This window comes from Gracilinanus agilis, chromosome 3 (genome assembly GCF_016433145.1).
Source record: "Gracilinanus agilis isolate LMUSP501 chromosome 3, AgileGrace, whole genome shotgun sequence".
Classification (NCBI taxonomy): Eukaryota; Metazoa; Chordata; class Mammalia; order Didelphimorphia; family Didelphidae; genus Gracilinanus; species Gracilinanus agilis.
The window spans coordinates 373187391-373207421 of NC_058132.1; the positions used below are offsets into that span (position 1 = coordinate 373187391).

The 20031-nt window shown below is 37.1% G+C and overlaps 1 protein-coding gene across 1 annotated transcript in view; it reads right to left on the reverse strand.

Moving 5' to 3' along the window:
- The window catches only part of ST3GAL6 (ST3 beta-galactoside alpha-2,3-sialyltransferase 6), a 101854-nt gene that overhangs the window by 22068 nt on the left and 59755 nt on the right, over nucleotides 1-20031 (reverse strand). Inside the window, 1 exon segment of the mRNA XM_044669205.1 lies at nucleotides 14272-14335. Within this exon segment, the coding sequence (XP_044525140.1) occupies nucleotides 14272-14335 (64 nt within the window).

The following is a 20031-nucleotide window of genomic DNA, read 5'->3' on the forward strand; positions in this document are numbered from 1 at the left end:
CCAGATATTAAACTATACTATAAAGCAGCAGTCATCAAAACAATATGGTACTGGCTAAGAGACAGAGAGGAGGATGAATGGAATAGACTTGGGGTAAATGACATCAGCAAGACAGTGTATGATAAACCCAAAGAGCCCAACTTTTGGGACATGAATCCACTATTTGACAAAAACTGCTGGGAAATTTGGAAAACAATATGGGAGAGATTAGGTCTAGATCAACATCTCACACCCTACACCAAGATAAATTCAGAATGGGTGAACGACTTGAATATAAAGAGGGAAACTATAAATAAGTTAAGTGAACACAGAATAGTATACTTGTCAGATCTCTGGGAAAGGAAAGATTTTAAAACCAAGCAAGAGTTAGAGAAAATTACAAAATGTAAATTAAATGGTTTTGATTATATTAAACTAAAAAGCTTTTGTACAAACAAAAACAATGTAGTCAAAATCAGGAGGGAAACAACAAATTGGGAAAAAATCTTTATAATGAAAAACTCTGACAGGGGTCTAATTACTCAAATATACAAGGAGTTAAAGCAATTGTATAAAAAATCAAGCCATTCCCCAATTGATAAATGGGCAAGAGACATGAATAGGCAATTTTCAGGTAAAGAAATCAAAAGTATCAATAAGCACATGAGAAAGTGTTCCAAATCTCTAATAATCAGAGAAATGCAAATCAAAACAACTATGAGGTATCACCTCACACCTAGCAGATTGGCTAAAATGAAAGAAGGGGAGAGTAATGAATGTTGGAGGGGATGTGGCAAAACTGGGACATTAATGCATTGCTGGTGGAGCTGTGAACTGATCCAGCCATTCTGGCTGGCAATTTGGAATCATGCTCAAAGGGCTATAAAAGAATGCCTGCCCTTTGATCCAGCCATACCATTGTTGGGTTTGTACCCCAAAGACATCATAGATAAACAGACTTGTACGAAAATATTTATAGCTGCGCTTTTTGTGGTGGCAACAAATTGGAAAAAGGAGGGTATGTCCTTCAATTGGGGAATGGCTGAACAAACTGTGGTATATGCGGGTGATGGAATACTATTGTGCTAAAAGGAATAATAAACTGGAGGAGTTCCAGGCGAACTGGAGAGACCTCTGGAAACTGATGCAGAGCGAAAGGAGCAGAGCCAGAAGAACATTGTACACAGAGACTGACATACTGTGGTAAAATTGAATGTAATGGGCTTCTGTACCAGCAACAATGTAATGACCCAGGACAGCCCTGAGGGATTTATGGTAAAGATGCTACCCACATTCAGAGGAAGAACTGCAGGAGAGGAAACATATAAGAAAAGCAACTGCTTGAACGCATGGGTTGGGGTGGACATGATTGGGGATGTGGACTCGAAACTACCACACCAATGCAACCACCAACAATTTGGAAATAGGTCTTGATCAAGGACACATGACAAAACCAGTGGAAATGTGCGTTGGCCATGGGTGGGGGGAGAGCGGGGGGTGAAGGGGAAAGTAGGAGCATGAATCATGTAACCATGTTAAAAATGATTATTAATAAATGTTAAAAAAAAAAAAAAGTCCTGTACTTCCTGTCCAAGGGACTTCTCCTTGATCTTCTCCTTTGGAGTTCTGCTTTGGAGGATGGCTCCTTGGGGCTTTTGGACTTTGACTTTGACTTAGGCAGTGATTCCCAAAGTGGGTGCCACCGCCCCCTGGTGGGTGCTGCAGCGATCCAGGGAGGCCGGTGATGGTCACAGGTGCATTTGGGGGTGGTGAATAACTGTAAAGGGGCAGTGATAGTATGTGACAAGGGGTGCTAAGTAATATTTTTTTCTTGAAAGGGGGCGGTAGGCCAAAAAAGTTTGGGAACCACTGACTTAGAGCTTTGTGCCTTTTGACTGGAGTTTTCAACTTTGGGACTTGAACTTTCAGCTTTGGAGCTTCTTGAAGTTAGGGACTTTCTTGTTGGATTCACTGCTGCTTCAGTGAGCTTAGCTCATGAGGGTTTTTCTGCACTGGGACACTGCCTGGATCCTGCCTGACTTGCTGGTAAGTGAGTAGGATTCCCACGTGGAGATTGGAACTCTGTGGGGAGTGGGCTTTGTTTTCCCAGATCAGCATTTAGTGTAGGCTAGGCAGTCTCCTTACCTCTTTCCCTTTCACATTTCCTTCTTTTTACTAATATTCCAATTAAACAAAATTGTTAAAAGCTGCTAATAGTTTTCCTGACTTAAGGGATAATAATCAGTGACCTCTTTTTATAACTCTTTTATTTAGTCATACACCAATCTAACCATTATATATCCATCATCCATACATCCATTCATCCATCTATCTTTCTATCTATTTATCTATCTACCTATCTGTCTGTCATCTATCTGTCCATCTGTCTTTCTATTTATCTATCTTCCTATCAATCAGTCTATTCATCCATCCATCCATCCATCTATATCTAGCTGTAGAAATATAAATGTAATATAGATGATAGATAGATAGATGATAGATAGATAGATAGATAGATAGATAGATAGATAGATAGATAGGCTAGACCTGTGATTTGACTGGTATATAGAACTCTCAGATGAGGAAATTCCCTCTATCCATGAAGGCTGGCATTTTTTTTTTGCAATGTAAAGCTTAGAATTTTTGTGGTTATTAAGTCAATTAGTCATATCTGACTCTTCATGGCCCCAATTGGGGTTTTTTTGGCAAAGATCCTGGAGTGGTTTGTCATTTCCTTCTCTAGTTCATTTGACAGATTTTGGGGAAACTGAACAGGGGTAGGTGACTTGCCCAGGATCAAATTAAGAACTGACAAAGTCTGAATTCCATGAATATTTAAATCAACTACAAAGGACCTATGAAAAAAGATGCTTCAGAAAAAGAACTGATACATAGAACCACGTATCATATAGTTTCATATATCTACCTGTGTCAAATATTGGTCTTTTCTTTATGTAGGAACAAAGGCAACAGTTTGGAACTCAAATGTACCAAAAATATATGTATTTTTAAAAAATAACTGATAAAGCATTCCTTCTTACAAATTTCCCTGCTCCGCTTTGCATTATCTTATTTATCTAATTGTTTAATTTGTTTTATTATTAATTTTCTTGAGATTCAGATAACATAATAGAGAGGGGAACATCAGGAAGACTAAGTTCAAGTGTCATCTGAGATACATACTTGACTTATCAACTGCTTGACATCCCCCAACCAACCCTACTATCTCCCAGAGTGGCTCATGGTCCCAAAACACCTTCTCCTCCATTAAATTTCTGTTCACTGTTTGAGGGAAAGTATCCATGATATTATGAATGCTAAATAATTATCTCCCACTGTTTAAAACCTTCAACAATTTGGTCGTGTTTGCTAATCTGGATGAACCTCTACTTATTAGAATTTCAGACAAGGTGAGAGAGGTCTTTGGGTAGTACCTGATAAATCACAGCACTTTATAGTAAATATATATTTATTTACTAATTATATTAATTATATTTTATAATAATAGAATAGAATAATATAATTATATAATATGTAAAAGTATATATAATATATAGCATATAATATATAATTATAATATATAAAATAATAGAATATATTTACTAATAAACAAGGCCAATGGAGTAGAAGGCCAGAGAGAAGTGAGTGTCTCCTCCCAGTCTATTATTTCCTATCAAAGAGATCTTCAATGCCACAAACCACAGCGTAACTCTAACTTCCACTCTGTTTTGGCTCCCATTATCCAGAAACAGGTACATCCTCTGTCCAGAAAACCTAAACTCTGAGAACCCTTTGCTCCCAAAATAGGGAAATCCAGCCTTTTGGATTCCTCTAGAGGGCTTTGGAGCAGCTTTCAGTTTCTTCCTTCCCATTCTCCATTCCTCAAAGCTGACCTCAGAAATGCTGCCCCTAATGCAACATTTTGGCTCTCTTTGAAGGCTTAACTCTCATCCTCTTCTCCTGATAGCTGGGCAATGATTAGTTAGACAATCCAGGCATCCCAACCTAGATATAGCCAGCCCTGGTTATGTCTGGCACTCACCCTGCTCAGAACAAACCCCATTAGATGCAAGAGTTTGTCCCATCTGACCTGCGATAGCATCTGAAGAGCCCCAGCAGCGAGAATGTCTACAAAATACTTAAAATATGCCTTTGGGCCCTACCATTTCATCAGAACAGGCACCTGGAGTCAAGGCAGAAAGAACTGAGTTTAAATCTGACTTCTGACAGCAATTAGAGGTGACCCCAGAAAGTTGAGAAATCTCTGAATTTCAGGCACCTTTTTAGTTGTAAAATGGTTGTAATCTTCAACCTTTCACTGTAGCTATAAAGAGTTTGGAAATTACCAATGAGGGACTTCCTCTCTGGGGAATAAGGAGGTTTGAGGACAAAAATCACTAAATTCTTATCATTGGATTCTGCAAGAATCTATCTGGAGGTTTGTGTCCCCATCCTCACTCATGTTTACTTGTTAACAAGAAACCTCCAAATGGTCTTCACCTTTATACCCTTTCCAAAGTCTCAGAATGAGAATAAGGGCAAGTCCTCTTTTGTAATCCAAAAGAATTTGCTGATCCTTACCTTGGAAATTAGAGCCCCCAGTAATTATAATACTTTGGCTCTAACCCTATTAATCTCCATCCAATTGACTTAATTTCCTGTGCCAATGGTCTCTCTTTTTCAGAACTGTCTACCATGTTTGTATTAGGAGGCTTAAGAAAACTCAATTGTCAGCAAGGTCCTAAATATTCTATAGCAATAGACTTGGATTATTAGGTGAAGAGGAGTGGGAAAGAGATATGTATTGAGCAAAAGGGCTTCTCTATATTACCATAAAGAAAGATCTAATGATTATCACTGAAAATGAAAAGACTGGTCAGCTCTTTCTCTATATTCTTGATTCAGCTGGGCTTCATCTGCATGATTACAGTTACAGCTGATTACAAAGATCTAAGTCGATATGATAAGCTCCCCGAAATATAATATCTATAAAATTATACTTAATTAAAAAAAAACAAAACAAACAGACAAAAAACAACACTATCAGACCCTGAGCAAGTCACTTGACCCCCATTGCCCACCCTTACCAATCTTCCATCTACAAGACAATACACCGAAGTACAAGGGTTTAAAAAAAAAACCAAAAAAACAAAAAAAACAACTCTATCTCTACTCATGGTTCCTTATCAAGAGATTTGGTCTTTTTGTCTTGTTGGAGGGTCCATAACTAGTATCAATGGCCACTGGTATTAGTGGCCATTATTTTAAAATTATTTCTTAAATTTTTTCTATTTAAATTTTAAAAATTTTATTTTAAATAACCATTATTTTAAAATCCTTTTTTTGTTCATTGTATCACTACCCACCAGGCTTTTTAAAAATCTCAATCATCTTCCACTCTCCATTTATCTGTCACTTCTAATCAGTGGTCAAGTCTTAATGATTCAACCACCACAATAAACAACAGCAACAGCTAACATCTATATAGTGCTTCCTATGTGCCAAGCATTGGACTCAGTGCTTTACAATTATTATCTCATTTGATCCTTACCCTGGGAGGTAAGGCATTAGTATTATCCCTATTTTACAAAGGAGGAAACTGAGACAGGCAGTGGTTAAATGACTTCCCTAGGGCCACACAGCTAATAAATATCTAAGGCTAGATTTCCAAGCCTGGTGCTCTGTCCCCTGCACCATTTAGCTGCCTACAATTTCTTTCCTCTGCCTAACCTTTCTTTCCACTCATATTGCCATCTTCCTAATTTATGCTCTCACTTCATGGTCAGGCAAATCAGAATAGTTTCCTACTTGGTCTCCCTAACTTCCCTCCCCAATCTTCTTTTACAAGGCTACCAAAATAGTCTCCCCAGTGCACGGACTTTTTTTTTTTTAAGTTAAAAAATATCTCAGTGCTTCCATATCACCTATAAAATAAAATACAAACTCCCTAGTCTGGAAATTAAGACTTTACATAATCCAGTGCCAAGCTATCTTTTCAAATTTATTTCATGTTATTTTTCTTCAAGACCTAGATGTTTTTAGTCAAAAAGGACCACTGGCCATTCCTCCCAAAGCAATGCATTTTGGGCTGGTTCTTTGCTGAAAAACCCTTCTATCTTGATCTCTGCTTGCTAATGTTCCTTTTTCATCAAGGTCTACTTAGAGGGACTGCATTCTCAATGCAGCCTTCCTGGACTCTTACCTCACAGCCGATTGATTTTCATTTGTATCCCCACTAACTTGCACACAAATAAAGGTTTATTGATTTAAAATAAAGCAAGGTTCTAATGGAAAATAGAATTGTACCCTAAAATAAACTCTTAAGCGCTGTGATTTTTCACTCTAAAGATGAACTAAAGTCTAAAGGGCAGAGAATACGTTTTTCACTGATCTTTCAATGACAAAAATAATGATAAAAATAAAAGAGTAAATTATTTAAAACAAAATAACCAGAAAGTTGTCCAGCTAACCTGAGAAGCTAATATTCTGTGTCCTCATCCTTTACTGAAGTTCTTGTACATTCTTTCAGTCTGGTATACTCTTAGCAGCAGGGACAGAGTACTGGAGATGCATCTCATCTACTCAGTCCAGAAGGATCAGTGGCAAAGAGGAGGTCCTTCCTTGCAACCCAGACTCTCCATTCCCTCCTCTGAGGTGACCCCTGCCTATTGTCCCCTGCAGTTTTAGCAGTCTGCAAAATAAATTGAGAGAAATCATAGAAAATATCTTCGAACCCTTTTTTCAAAAGCCCAGACCCAGCCAAAAGATCCCCAACAAGACTTCTGCACTACCAGAGTAAGAATTCTCCTTTCTTCCACTCTCCTCTCAATCAGCTAAAGAAAACACCTCTTATCCAAGAAGCCCATCAACACCAAGGTGCTTTATGGGACTAAAATGGGCTCTGAATACCTTGGGTCTTTTGCAGCAAAAAACAGACTTGTTTTTATTGAAATGAAAATCTACTTTTGTCCCTGGGTCTAAGGAATGCTTCCCACTTTAGTTCTTTCTTTACCACAGAACACCTCATTACCTTAACCTATCACTAAGCTTTTTTTTTTCCCCCTTTTTACAATAAGTCCTTATCTATGGTTTTGGCTTCCACAGTGGATCTGTGCTATAACCATCCAGTCAGGATGCTAGATAAGCCCCTTGAGGATTGGAGCTTTATATTTTATCTTTATATTCCTCTCTCTAGTACGTGACATGGAACATTACACATACTAGTTCTTAACTGATATTTTTGGAATCAGTGAATGGTATTTAACAGGAGTTATCTGTTCTTAGAAAAAGGATGCCTTTTACTGGGAAATTCAAGAAGGCAGCTACTCTATTATCTTGCCTTCTCTACAGCAGGCGCAAGGATTAATGGCATGACAGCATAAACCGGAAGATATGGAGGGGGAGGAGAAGAGGTAGTATCTGGAATTGATTCTGATGCTGAAAAGGGAATGAAGTACATTTTTTCACTGAAGAATCCTAGAGCTACTTACTAAATACCTAGAAATTCAAAGCTACTTAGGCTATGACACTAGGTTAAGAAAGTCCTATTAAGCACAATTCTGCACCCAAGAAATTTTATTTTTATTTTTAAATATTTTTCCATGGTTACATGATTCATTTCCTCTCCCTCTCCTCTTCTCTCCCTTTTCCCAGAGCTAACAAGCAATTCCACTGCGTTATGCACATATTATTGCTCAAAACCTATTTCCATATTATTCATTTTTTTATAGCATGATCTTTTAAAACCAAAACCCCAAATTCTATACCCATATAAACAAGTGATAAATCATGTTTTTCTTCAGCATTTCTACTTCCACAGTTCTTTCTCTCAATGTGGATAGCATTCTTTCTCGTCCAAGAAATTTTTAATAGAAAGTGACCAAGAAGATAGAGTCTAAACCTATATTCATTTCTTAGGACATGCTGATGAGAAATTGCTAACTCCATCAGCAAATGAGCTAACTTCAAAGCAAAGAAAGTTATCTGGGCTAGTAAAACTAGTGCTCTCTAAATAACCACAAGTAAAAAATTCAATAGTCTGACCACAGGCTAAGGGCAGCTAGGGGGTCCAGTGGATAGAATGTCAGGTCTGGAATCAGGAAGACTCATCTTCTTGAGTTCAAATCCAGCCTCAGACACTTATTAGCTGTGTGACCCTAGACAAATCATAAACCATTTTTGCCTCAGTTTCCTTATCTGTAAAATGAGATTGAGAAGGAAACCTTAAATGGCATCATGAAGAGTCAGAGAAGATTGAAAAATGTGTGTACAACAACAAACCACAGAAAAGGCCATTCATTAATTTGTCATACTCCATTACCTTTTTCTTACCATCTTTATCTTCTAATACCAGCCACACATTTCTTTTTGTTTTCCTTAAACCCTAACCTTCTCTCTTAGAATCATACTAATATTGGTTCGAAGGCAGAAAAGTGGTAAGGACAGGGAAATGGGGGTTAAGTGATATATCTAGGGGCCCCTAGCTAGGAGTGTCTGAAGTATTTGAACCCAACACCTCTCATTTCTAGGCCTGGCTCTCAATCCACTGAGACACCTACCTGTCCCACTGCCATACATTTCTAGTGAAAAACCTAGAGTTTGTAAAGGAAACTTTAAAAAGAGAAATCAGGGGGAAATAAGGGTTACAACAAACAACACTGACAATAAGAACTACATTTTTAAAATGGCTTGAGGTTAGCAATATAGATTTTTAAATATCATGTTGTCAATAAAAGGGGAATTTTTAACACTTTTCTAGCTATTTCATACCCCTGAATGGACTAGGCGGGAAAATACCAAGTGATACTTGCCACAGAATTGGCAACTTTAAAATTCCTAATAATAAGAAATAAATAAATAATGGAATTCTTTAATAATCTTTGGGTATTGATGTCAAGTTTAACATCTTCTGGATCATCAAGATTACTTTCCTGATTTCAAATAAATGTTCAAATGTGAAAGAGGGACAGCCATAATATAAAGAAAAAAAAATAATAATATGTATCAGAAGAGTCCAATAGTGCTTCTACTAAGCAAGTAGTAGATTTCAAAGAAGTCATTTCCTCTGGCTAAAGTTCAATGTACTCATCTTAAAAGTGGACTAGGTAACCTTTAAGGTCCCTTCTAGGGCTAACAACTCTTTTTTTTTTAAATTTTTTGACAAACATTTTTTGACAAATGAGTTTATTTTTTGACAAACTCATCTGTTTCAGGTTTGGGGGACATATTTTCTGTGGCAACTCAACTGGGGCAGTTAAACTTCCTTCTATTCCAAAGTCAGGGTCCCTCCCCCAAACCCAACCAGTTATCTCAGAGGAGTGTGCCCTTGGATGCAAGAAAGATATCATGAGAGAAAGTCTGGATAAATCAAACAAATCCATGCCTAGAATGAAAAAAAAAAATGTACATTTTCTATTACTGGTGAGTGACTTTTATATTTCAAAGAACAAAATACTACTTCATATATTCTAAAATCTAAATGACTGAACCTCAAGTTAGTTTCTAAATAAATATGACAGGGAAAGAAACAGTTAGAACATCATTTCACCCCAAAAGACTGAGGCAGCCAAAAATGGAACAGTAACTAATGCTTTGCGCTTCTTCTCTCTGTCTCTGTCTCTCTGTCTCTGTCTCTCTCTCTGTTTCTCTCTCTGTCTCTGTCTCTCTCTGTCTCTGTCTCTGTCTCTCCCCTTCCCTTCTGCCTGTTGTTTCTAAGGCAGAAGAGCAGTAAGGGCTAGGCTAAGCAATGGGGGTTAAGTGGCTTGCCCAGGGTTGCACAGTTAGGAAATGCCTGAGCTCTAAAGCTTTTCTTAAAATAACTATGTAAAGACATACCCTGACAATCAAATTCTCAAGCAAGGTTATACATAGTACTTCCTCATTTCTCACTTGCTTTTGGAGTAAACAACTTTAAAAAGTTTCTTGTTTCATCCAGTACTATATACAAGGAACCCGGTTCTTATACTAGAACATTCCAGAAACAGAATTTAAAAATTACTTAATTCATATTTTAAAAGAAGTCTTGATTCAATTTAATTTATATGTTTCAAAATGGTTTACAACGATGTCATTTTATAGTGTATCAGTTCTTAAAGCTATATTAAAAGCAATCAAATACTATGTGTAATTCATTTGTTGTAAGAATATGTTACACTGCATATGAATATGGAACTGAACATAGAGATACTAAAGGTTACAAAACTGAAGAAATAACACTAGAGGAAGAAAATAATGCAAAAAGTAATGTAAAAGCAAAATATTGGATGAATGGAGATTTAAGTTTTATAAAAGAACTATACTCAAATATTAAAAAACAAAAACAAAAATCATTGGCAATTGTGGGGAGAAAAATTTTCTCTTGCATTTCTTAAAACCAGGAGCCTCTTTGAAAAAGACCTGGAAGATATTCTCAGCAGCTTTCTCCTCACTGGCAGAAGAGAAGACATAAACTTCAAAGACTATTTAGCACCTTTGATGGACTGCTGGTGAAATATTATAGCCAAAGTAAAACAATTTAAAGTGGAATCACTGGCAGGCTTCCTCTGCTTCAGGTGGCTTATCCTTAGCTGTCCTGGGACAAAATCCTAAGCCCAATGTAATTGGGTATCCCAGAAGAAGTGATCAACAGCAGCATGAACCTAAGTATTGGGGAGAGGTAATAGTATGTATGTGTATTATACTATACACACACACACACACACACACACACACACACACACACACACACACACACACTGACACACACACGTATATATGTATATGTGTGTGTATATATATATATATATATATATATATATATATATATATATACACACAGATTTTTTCCCCATCATCTTTTCTCCTGTGTATTTGACAGGGTCAGGAGCAGCCAAGGGAGATATTGTAAGAAACATGGTTCCTCTGTTAGTGAAAGAAATAATTAGTGCTCATTAAGTATGGTGGCACTCCAACAACTACTACTTCTATGAAGTGCTTGATGTTTGCCAAGTGTGCATGATCTTCTTTGATCCTCAGAGCAATGAGTTAGTGCCTTCTCTCTGAGATTATCTCCAGTTTACTCTGTCTACATCTTTTTTGTATATGGCTATCTGCATGTAATCTCTTCATTATGAAATATGTGATGGCAGGGACTGTTTTTTTTTTTTTTCTTTTCATTTGTTTGAATCCACAATACTTAACAGAATGCCTGGCACACAACAGACACATAATAAATGCTTTTTTTTTCTTTTTAATACTTGTCTTCTATCTTATACTAACTGATACTATCAGTTCCAAGACAGAAGAATGATACAGGCTAGACAACAGAGGTGTTAACTTGAAATCTGGAGACCTCAAGTCTGCCCCAGTCCCCTGAGAACTCACCCTAGGGAAGTCCTCAGATTTGCCCATTTCAGACAAAACAATAGACCTTAAGATAGACCTAAAGCAAATGTCCTAGTAGTTTTCCCCAAGGTATCAAAGTCCTTTCCCAAGTAAGCCCAGCCCTTGATTGGATCTTTCCCATTTGTGTCCATTGTAAAGCACCAGCCTCTCCCTGATAATCCTGTCTTGAACTTCTCATTTCCTTGTAGCCATTGGAAAGCCAATTAATCATACTTTTCTGTTCCCAGTTCCCCAAAAGGTATATAAGTTCCCCAAATTCTCTAGTGCTTTAGAGCTATTATCTTGTGTGGTGACACTCCAAAGGATACTGTGCCAGAGTGCCAGAGCCTTCGGCTTGTAAAAATGTATGTAGCTGTTCGTCTTAAATCTTTGGAAGACTTTTATCCAACCTCTGGAGTCAACTGAGACTACTGGAGGGTTTCCCTGGATATCTCTTTTCCTGAACATCTGATAGCACTCCTGCTTCTTACATATATCATTGAAGAAGAGTTTAAATATCTGCCAGCAGCTGGATGGGGTCTGTGGCCCCGAATAGCTCATTGAGCCAACCTTGATGACTTATTGTCCTTTTCTGTGACAACTGAGAGAGACCCTCATAATCCTATTCTGTCTGTAGTTTAGTTTAGATAACAGATAGAGGAGAGGGAGTGAGAGAGATCCTGGCCAAAGCCTGAGGGCTTGGCCAGGCACCAAGGACCTGATTTGTTATCATGACCTAGCAGGGCTTCCTAACCCCACTCAACTTATTTCTTCAATATAATAAACCATCTTGTTAATGAATAGCAGTCAGATAAAAGTTTCTTAAAAGGATACAAGGTAAATAGAGGGAAGAAGAAGGAATTGGGGAGACTGTCTATCAAGCTTTGGTTAAGCAAAATCCAAGACTGCCAGTCATTCAGTCTTTCCCCGGCAGGGCTGGGTTCAGTAAGGGTTTCTTGGGGTCCAGGCAATTAAGTCCTGGAAAACAGTTTATACCCAAACCCAAAGAAACCCCTTAAGTGAACACTGGCTCCTGTCTACGCTCAAAGTAAAGATGAAGAGTTCCCTAGATAGGCCTATCACACTCACAAACCTATCCATCCCAATGACATCCTTGGAACTCCTCAAATCATCTTTACACAAGTTAACAGGGGTTAGGTGACTTGCCCAGATTCACAGAGCTAGGAAGTATCTGAGGACACATTTACACCCAGGACTTCCTGTCTATCCACTGACTGACCAAGCTGCACTCATCCCTCCTTCTGTCTTAGAATCAATACTAAGCATCAATTCCATGGGAAGAGGAAAAATAAATACTTGTTGACTATCTGATCTTAACATGAATTCTACATTGATCAGAACCCCCATTTTACAGAGGCAGTTGGGTAGCTCAGTAGAGTAAGAGCCAAACCTAGAGACAGGAGGTCCTGGGTTCAATTCTGGCCTCAGACACTGCCCAGTCCTGTGACCCTGGGCAAATTACTTAACGCCTCCCCACCCACCCCCATTGCCTAGCCCTTACCATTCTTCTGCCTTGGAACCAATACACAGTCTTGATTCTAAGACAGAAGGTAAGGGTTTAAAAAACAAAACAAAACATAAAGAACCCCAATTTTATAGGCAAAGAACCCGCCAGTGAATGATTGCATAAGGAAATAAATGAAATTTGGTGATTATGCTATATGAGTGTGATCTTCTCCCCTATCTCCTCCTCTGCTCTGATTTCTTAATCTCTCCCACTTTAGGTCATCATCACTTTCTCCTTCTGCCTTCCATTAGCATCTGCTCCCAAACAATACATAAAATGCGATAACTGCTTTCTGCTTTTTGACAGAATGGAAACCTCTGCCTTTGGTGGTGGTGGTGCTGGGGAGATTTAATGTTGGAGAGTCATCCTACAAGCTCCTGATCAAATAACCATAGATTACAGCTTTTCAGAAATCAGGAGCCTCCAGCTCCCTACCTTAGCTGCTCAATAACTACCCATGTAGGTTCCGTCACCAAAACGTGTTGCAAATTTAATTCTCTTTGTAAGGAGAGAAGCTACGGGTTAGAATAAGCCTTATTGCCTGTTTGTACAAAACAAAAACGAAGCCCAAAGGAGGCTCTTCCTCACAGATCTGGTCCCCAACCTCTCAGGCAAGAGAAATTGAAGAGAGGACCATGATGTCATTGAGTGAAATTAGTGAATAATTTATGGGCTGTGGATCAATCCTCCCAAGATAACAATTTACATATAATGGGCTCACTTTGGAGCAGAGAATCTTAAGTCCAAATACATGATAATGATGATGATGATTTCTAGCACTTATAACAGAGTCATCTGAGAAGGAAATGATAAATCATTCATTATCCTTGCCAAGAAAACCCCATTGGACAGCTGTGGTCCATGCAGTCTTGGAAGATTGGGCACTACTGAACAACAACCGGCATTTAGAATGTACTTTGAAGTGTGCAAAGGGTTTTACATAAGTTATCTCATTTAAATCTCACAGTAACCCTGGGAGGAAGGTGTTTATATTATCAGCCTCATTTTAAAGGTGAGGAATTTAAGTTAAATTAAGTTAAATTCAAATGTAAATTTAACAAGAGAAGTTAAATAGCACACCTCAGGATCCTACAGGCAGTAAAAGTCTGAGGTAGGATTCAAATTCAGGTCTCTCCATGCGAAGCCACTTCTATACCTGGGTATGATATCTATCTCCAGGATGTCCCAAAAGTCCTTACTGCAGTTTAAAACTCGTAAAATTTTAAAACTGAGGTAAGGCTTTGTGTAAAAACTCATCAAACTCAAACTCATCTAAAATTTCTAAATGAACTCATTTTCACAGGCACACAGATGTGAGAACTATCAGATTACCCATAAGTACAATTAAAATGTCATGTTTTGTCTTAGTTAAATCAGATAGAAACATCAGGTAATGAACTCACTTGTCAGACTCAGGGAACAGATCACAGCTTTGAAGTCTTGAGAGAGCCAGGTGAAAATGATGCACTATAAGGAAAAAATAGAGCAAGAGCGAATAAGTGACAAATTAAAATACTGTTATTATTCATGCATCAAGACACTTTTAAGGCAAGTATAATTCACTTAGTGGAGCTTACGAATGTTTTATTCAGTAATGAGAAGGCATGAGCCAACTTAGACTCAGAATCAATCTTGCAAATGCTCTGTATTAACTGTGCCCTTTGGAATATTGGTAAATTGATTTTTTTTCTGTTTTATTTTGAGCATCAACATACATGATATAGCTTGACAGCAATCTAATGATTTTGAGGCAGATTCTGTCATAAAAAAGTAATCAATACTCATGGGAGCTTTAAGCTACTCTATCTAGTTGTTTCGGTCTTGTCTGACTCTTTGTGACTCCATCTGGGGTTTTTTTGGGCAAAGGTACTAGAGTGGCTTGCCATTTCTTTCTCCAGCTCATTTTTACAGATGAGGAAACTGAGGTAAACAGGGTTAAGTGATTTTCTCAGGGTCATACAGCTAGTAAGTGTCTGAGGTCAGATTTAAATTCAAGCCTTTCTGACTCTAGATCTGGCAGTCCATCTATTGTGCTACCTAGCACCCCTAAAAGGTACACAGACAAATTTTCTATAGTTGTCATTAAACTTAGACATAAAAAGGTCTCCTCCTCATTAAGATAAAACATAATCAAATTAAACTTGGAAAAGAAACAAATGGACCTCTCCGTCTTACTGCCTATCCTCATAACTCCAGCACAATTCTAGGTGCACTAAAGTTAAGTGCATGACAAATATTTGTCATATATTAATAAATAACTAATCTACAATTACATCATCTATGTAGATACATTTTCTATTGGTAAAAACTGCAAGCCCTTTCTTTTTCAGTGGCTTTTGTCCATGACTTCCTATTAGCCTTCTGCATGATGTTCACTTAAAATACTTGGAAGAAAAACATTCATTAAATGCATCTTGTGTGTCAGGTACTGTTCTAATCACTTTTTCTTTTTCTTCCTCTCTTCCTTCCTTCCTTCCTTCCTTCCTTCCTTCCTTCCTTCCTTCCTTCCTTCCTTCCTTCCTTCCTTCCTTCTTTCTTTCTTTNCATTGGCCATTGCACCTGGCCATAGGATCTGGTAGGTCCATGCTGACTTGCTCTCTACTGTGTTGTCGTCATCACGTATGGTTTCCCGCAGGACGTTTGAAGCCAGACTTCAGTTTGGGGAATTGAGATCCGCGTGATTTGGATGATTCAGCTGAGAAACTTTCCCCAGAAACTGTAGGTTTTTTCAATGCCTATTTTGTGCCAGATGAGAGAAACTCATATTTTTACAGGGAAGAAGGCCGCACCAAGGAGACGATGATGGAGACACCAGGAGACACCAAGGAGACGCTCCATCAGTGATGGAGCAAATTGACTTTCCTGCCATTTCTTTTTATTTTTCCTTTTAATTAATTAATTAATTGATTTGTCAATCTAGCTGTCTGTCTATCTATCTATCTATCTATCTATCTATCTATCTATCTATCTATCTGTTTGTTTATTTATTTAAACTCTCACCTTCCATCTTCAAATCAATACTGTGTATTGGTTCTAAGGCAGAAGAATGGTAAGGGCTAGGCAATGGGGGCCAAGTGACTTGCCCAGGGTCACACAGCTAGGAAGTATCTGAGGGCAAATTTGAACCCAGGACCTCCTGCCTCTAAGCCTGGCTCTCAATTCACTGAGCCACCCAGCTGCCCCCTAATCACTTTTTCAATATTATCTCTTTGATCCTCACATTGATCCTGGGTTAGATGCTAGTATTATCCCCATTTTTTACTGAGAAAACTGAGGCAAGCAGAGTTTAAATTATTTGTCTAGAGTCACAATAGAGAGAGCCACGAGCCTGGAGACAAGCGGTCCTGGGGTTAAATCTAGCTTCAAACATTTCCTAGCTATGTGCCCCTGAGTAAGCCACTTAACCTTTAAGTAGCCCTTACCATTATTCTGCCTTGGAACCAGTACTTAGTATTTATTCTAGGATTGAAGGTCAGGATTTAAACAGAGTCAGAGAGAGAGAGCTATTATGGTAACAAGGGACACAAGCACAAACTCTTAAGAAAGAAATAACTCCAAAACACCTATGAGGAAATGCTCCAAAAACCTTGTACAAAAGTTCAACTAGAATTCTTGGAAGAAATAAATTAAGAGTTGGCAAAGAAAAAGGATTTTATAAATGGCTTAAGAGGGCTAGGGAAATGTATTCCAAGGAAAGACTTGCAAGGATAATTAATAACAGTACAAGGAGTACAAGTCTTATCCAAGCAACAAACTCCTTAAAAACTAAAATGAACCAAATTTAGTTTTTGAAATCACAAGCAATATGAAACAAAGTCCAACTACAAAAAAATAGAAAAAATATGATATATGTCCTATCCAAAGCAACTGACCTCGAAAACAGATCAAAGATATAGTTTAAGAATCATTAGAATACCTGAAAACTATAAAAAAAGGTCCTGGACATATTTTTTTAAAAATCATGAAGGAAAACTACTCAGATCTACTAGAACCAAAGCAGAGCAATAATCAACTGTAAGTCACTTCCTGAAAAAACCCTGGAAAATTACAACTTTTAACAATGTAATAATCAAAGTTTAGCAAAGAAAAAAATTAGTGTGAGTAATTGGAAGGAAAGAGTTCAAGTAACAAGACACAATAGTCAGGATCCTAAAAGACTTAGCAGCTTTCCCAATAAAGTGGAAATGCTAGAACACAAGATATAGACTTAAGATCAAGTATAATTTATCCAGTAAAACTGAGTATAATCGCACTGGGGAGAAACAGAGTACTTATCAGAATTTCTATGAAAAGTGGAATACTGAGTCAGTGTAGTCCAACATATCATATTCCCTAATAAGATAAGCTCCAAATGGATATACTTTTTCAACGTAAAAAGTATCATCAAAAACAAGTTAGAAGAACAAGAAAGAAACTACCTTTTCCAACCTAAGTATAAGGAAACAGTTCATGACTAAACTTGATAGAAAGGATCACAGAAGATAAAATGGACAATTTTGAAAACATACAAGTTTTGCACAAAAAGACCCAGTGCAACTAAAATTAGAAGGGAAGTTCATAACTAGAAGAAAAAGAAAGTTTTTCTGATAAAAGTACAATTTCTTTTTTTTTTTTTTAAACCCTTACCTTCCGTCTTGGAGTCAATACTATGTATTGGCTCCAAGGCAGAAGAGTGGTAAGGGTAGGCAATGGGGGTCAAGTGACTTGCCCAGGGTTACACAGCTGGGAAGTGTCTGAGGCCAGATTTGAACCTAGGACCTCCAGTCTCTAGGCCTGGTTCTCAACCCACTGAGCTACCCAGCTGCCCCCAAAAGTACAATTTCTAAGAAACGTGAGAAGCTAATTCAAATTCACAAGAATAAAAGCCATGTCCTAATTAATAAATTGTCAAAGGATATTAACAGGTAGTTTCCTCCTAGTGTTTCTTCTTATTTTTTTTTATTTTTTTAACATTGACTTTTTAAAAATTTGAGTTTCAAATTTCTCTCCTTTACTTGAGACCCTCCTCCACCCACTGAAAAGGCAAACAATGTAACATCAATTATAACATAATACCAACTATATATAATTGTGCAAACTATGTTTCCATACTTACCATGTTTTCCCCCCAAAAAGCAATAAAAATTAAAAAGATGAAAAATATACTTTAATTTGCATACTGATAGTTCATTAGTGGAAAGCATTTTTAATCCTGAGTGCTTCGAAACTCTGTTGGATCATTGCATTGTTAAGAGTAGCTAAGTCTTACCCAAATGATCATCATTACAATACTGCTGTTACTGTGTACAATGATCTCCTAGTTCTGCTCATTTCAATCTACCTCAGTTCACATAGGACTTCACAGGTTTTTCTAAAACCGTCCCCCTCATTATTTCTTGTAACAGTAATATTTTCATCACAATTAAATAACATAATCTTTTCAACGATTCCTCAATCAATGGAAATCCCCATAATTTCCAATTCTTTGCCATCAAAAAACTTTACTTAGAAATATCTTTTTACATATAGGTCCTTTTTTTTTCTCTTTGATCTCTTTGAGATACAGACCTAGTAGTGGCATTGCAAGATCAAAGGTTATACACAGTTTTATAGCTCTTTGAGCATAATTCCAAATTGTTCTCCAAAAAGGTTGGATCGGTTCACAATTCCACCAAATATTCAAAGTCCTTTTTTCTACATCACTAGCATTTATCATTTTCCTTTTCATTCATGTTAGCCAATCTGATAGAAATGAAATTGTACCTCAGAATTGTTTTAATTTGTATTTCTCTAATTAGTAGTGATTTAGAGCATTTTTAAATGTAAATATAGATTTCTTCTTCTGAAAACTGCCTGTTCCTATCTTTAAAATTTTTTTCAATTGGGAATGACTCTTATTTTTATAAATTTGACTCAGATCTGTATGTAATCTGTGAATCTTGCTATACCCCGCCCCCAATTTCTTATATTCCTTCTAATCTTGGCTGCATTGGTTTTATTTGTCCAAAAACATTTAAATGTCATATAATCAAAACTATCCATTTTACCACCTGTGATCCTCTCTATCTTATTTGGTTTTAAACTCTTCCATTATCCATAGATCTGAGAGGTACGTTTTTCTATGCTCTCCTTATTTGCCTATGATATCACCCTTTATGTCTAAATCATGTACCAATTTTGACTTTATCTTGATATACAGTGTGAGATGCTAGACCTATAACTAGTTTCTCGCAAACTGCTTTCAGTTTTCCCAGAAATTTTTGTCAAATGGTGAGTTCTTGCCCTCAAACCTCAAGTCTTTGGGTTTATCAAACATAAGATTACTGCAGTCATTTACTACTATGTATTGTGTAACTAATCCATTCAATTGATTTATCATTCTATTTCTTAACCCATAGCAGATCATTTCTATAATTACTACTTTGTATAATATTTTAATATTTTGACATCAGATACTGCTAGGCTGCCTTCCTTCACATTTTTTTTCATTGATTCCCTTCTTATTCTTGACTAACAGGGAGTTTTCTAAGGATAAAATCTACGCTATCAAGAGCCATAGTTTTTAAAAAGAGCTCCAAATCATTAATAATTAGGGAAAATGAAAATCAGAGCAACTCTGAGGTTTCAAGCCACATCCATCAGATAGGTCACAAAGTTAACAGTAAGAGAAAATAACAAATACTGAAGAAACTATGGGAAAAGAAGCATATGAATGCATTGTTGGTAAAAATGTGAATGGATGATAGAGTCATCTGGAAGTGATTTTGAACTATATCTCTAAAGTTACTAAGCTGAATTCTCTTTGATCTAGGAATACCATTACTAGACTCCCAAAGAATTTTTAAAAATGTGTACACATGGGCAAAAAGTTTTAGAGCAATTATTTTTACAATAGTAAAGTACTAGAAACTAAGAGTATGATCATCAGTTGAGGAATGGCTAAACAAATTCAGGTATATGGATGTAACTGAATACAATTGAGACATAAGAAATAACAAAAGGAATAGATTCAGAGAAACTTAGGAAGACTTGTATGAATTGATGGCAGGGTACATACAATGAGCAGAATGAGCAACAATACTGTCAATTAGTCAATAAACATTTATTAAACCCCTACTATGTGCCAGCCACTGTGCAAAGTAACTGAGAGCTACTGCAGTTTATTCAGTTGGGAGGGAGGGCTA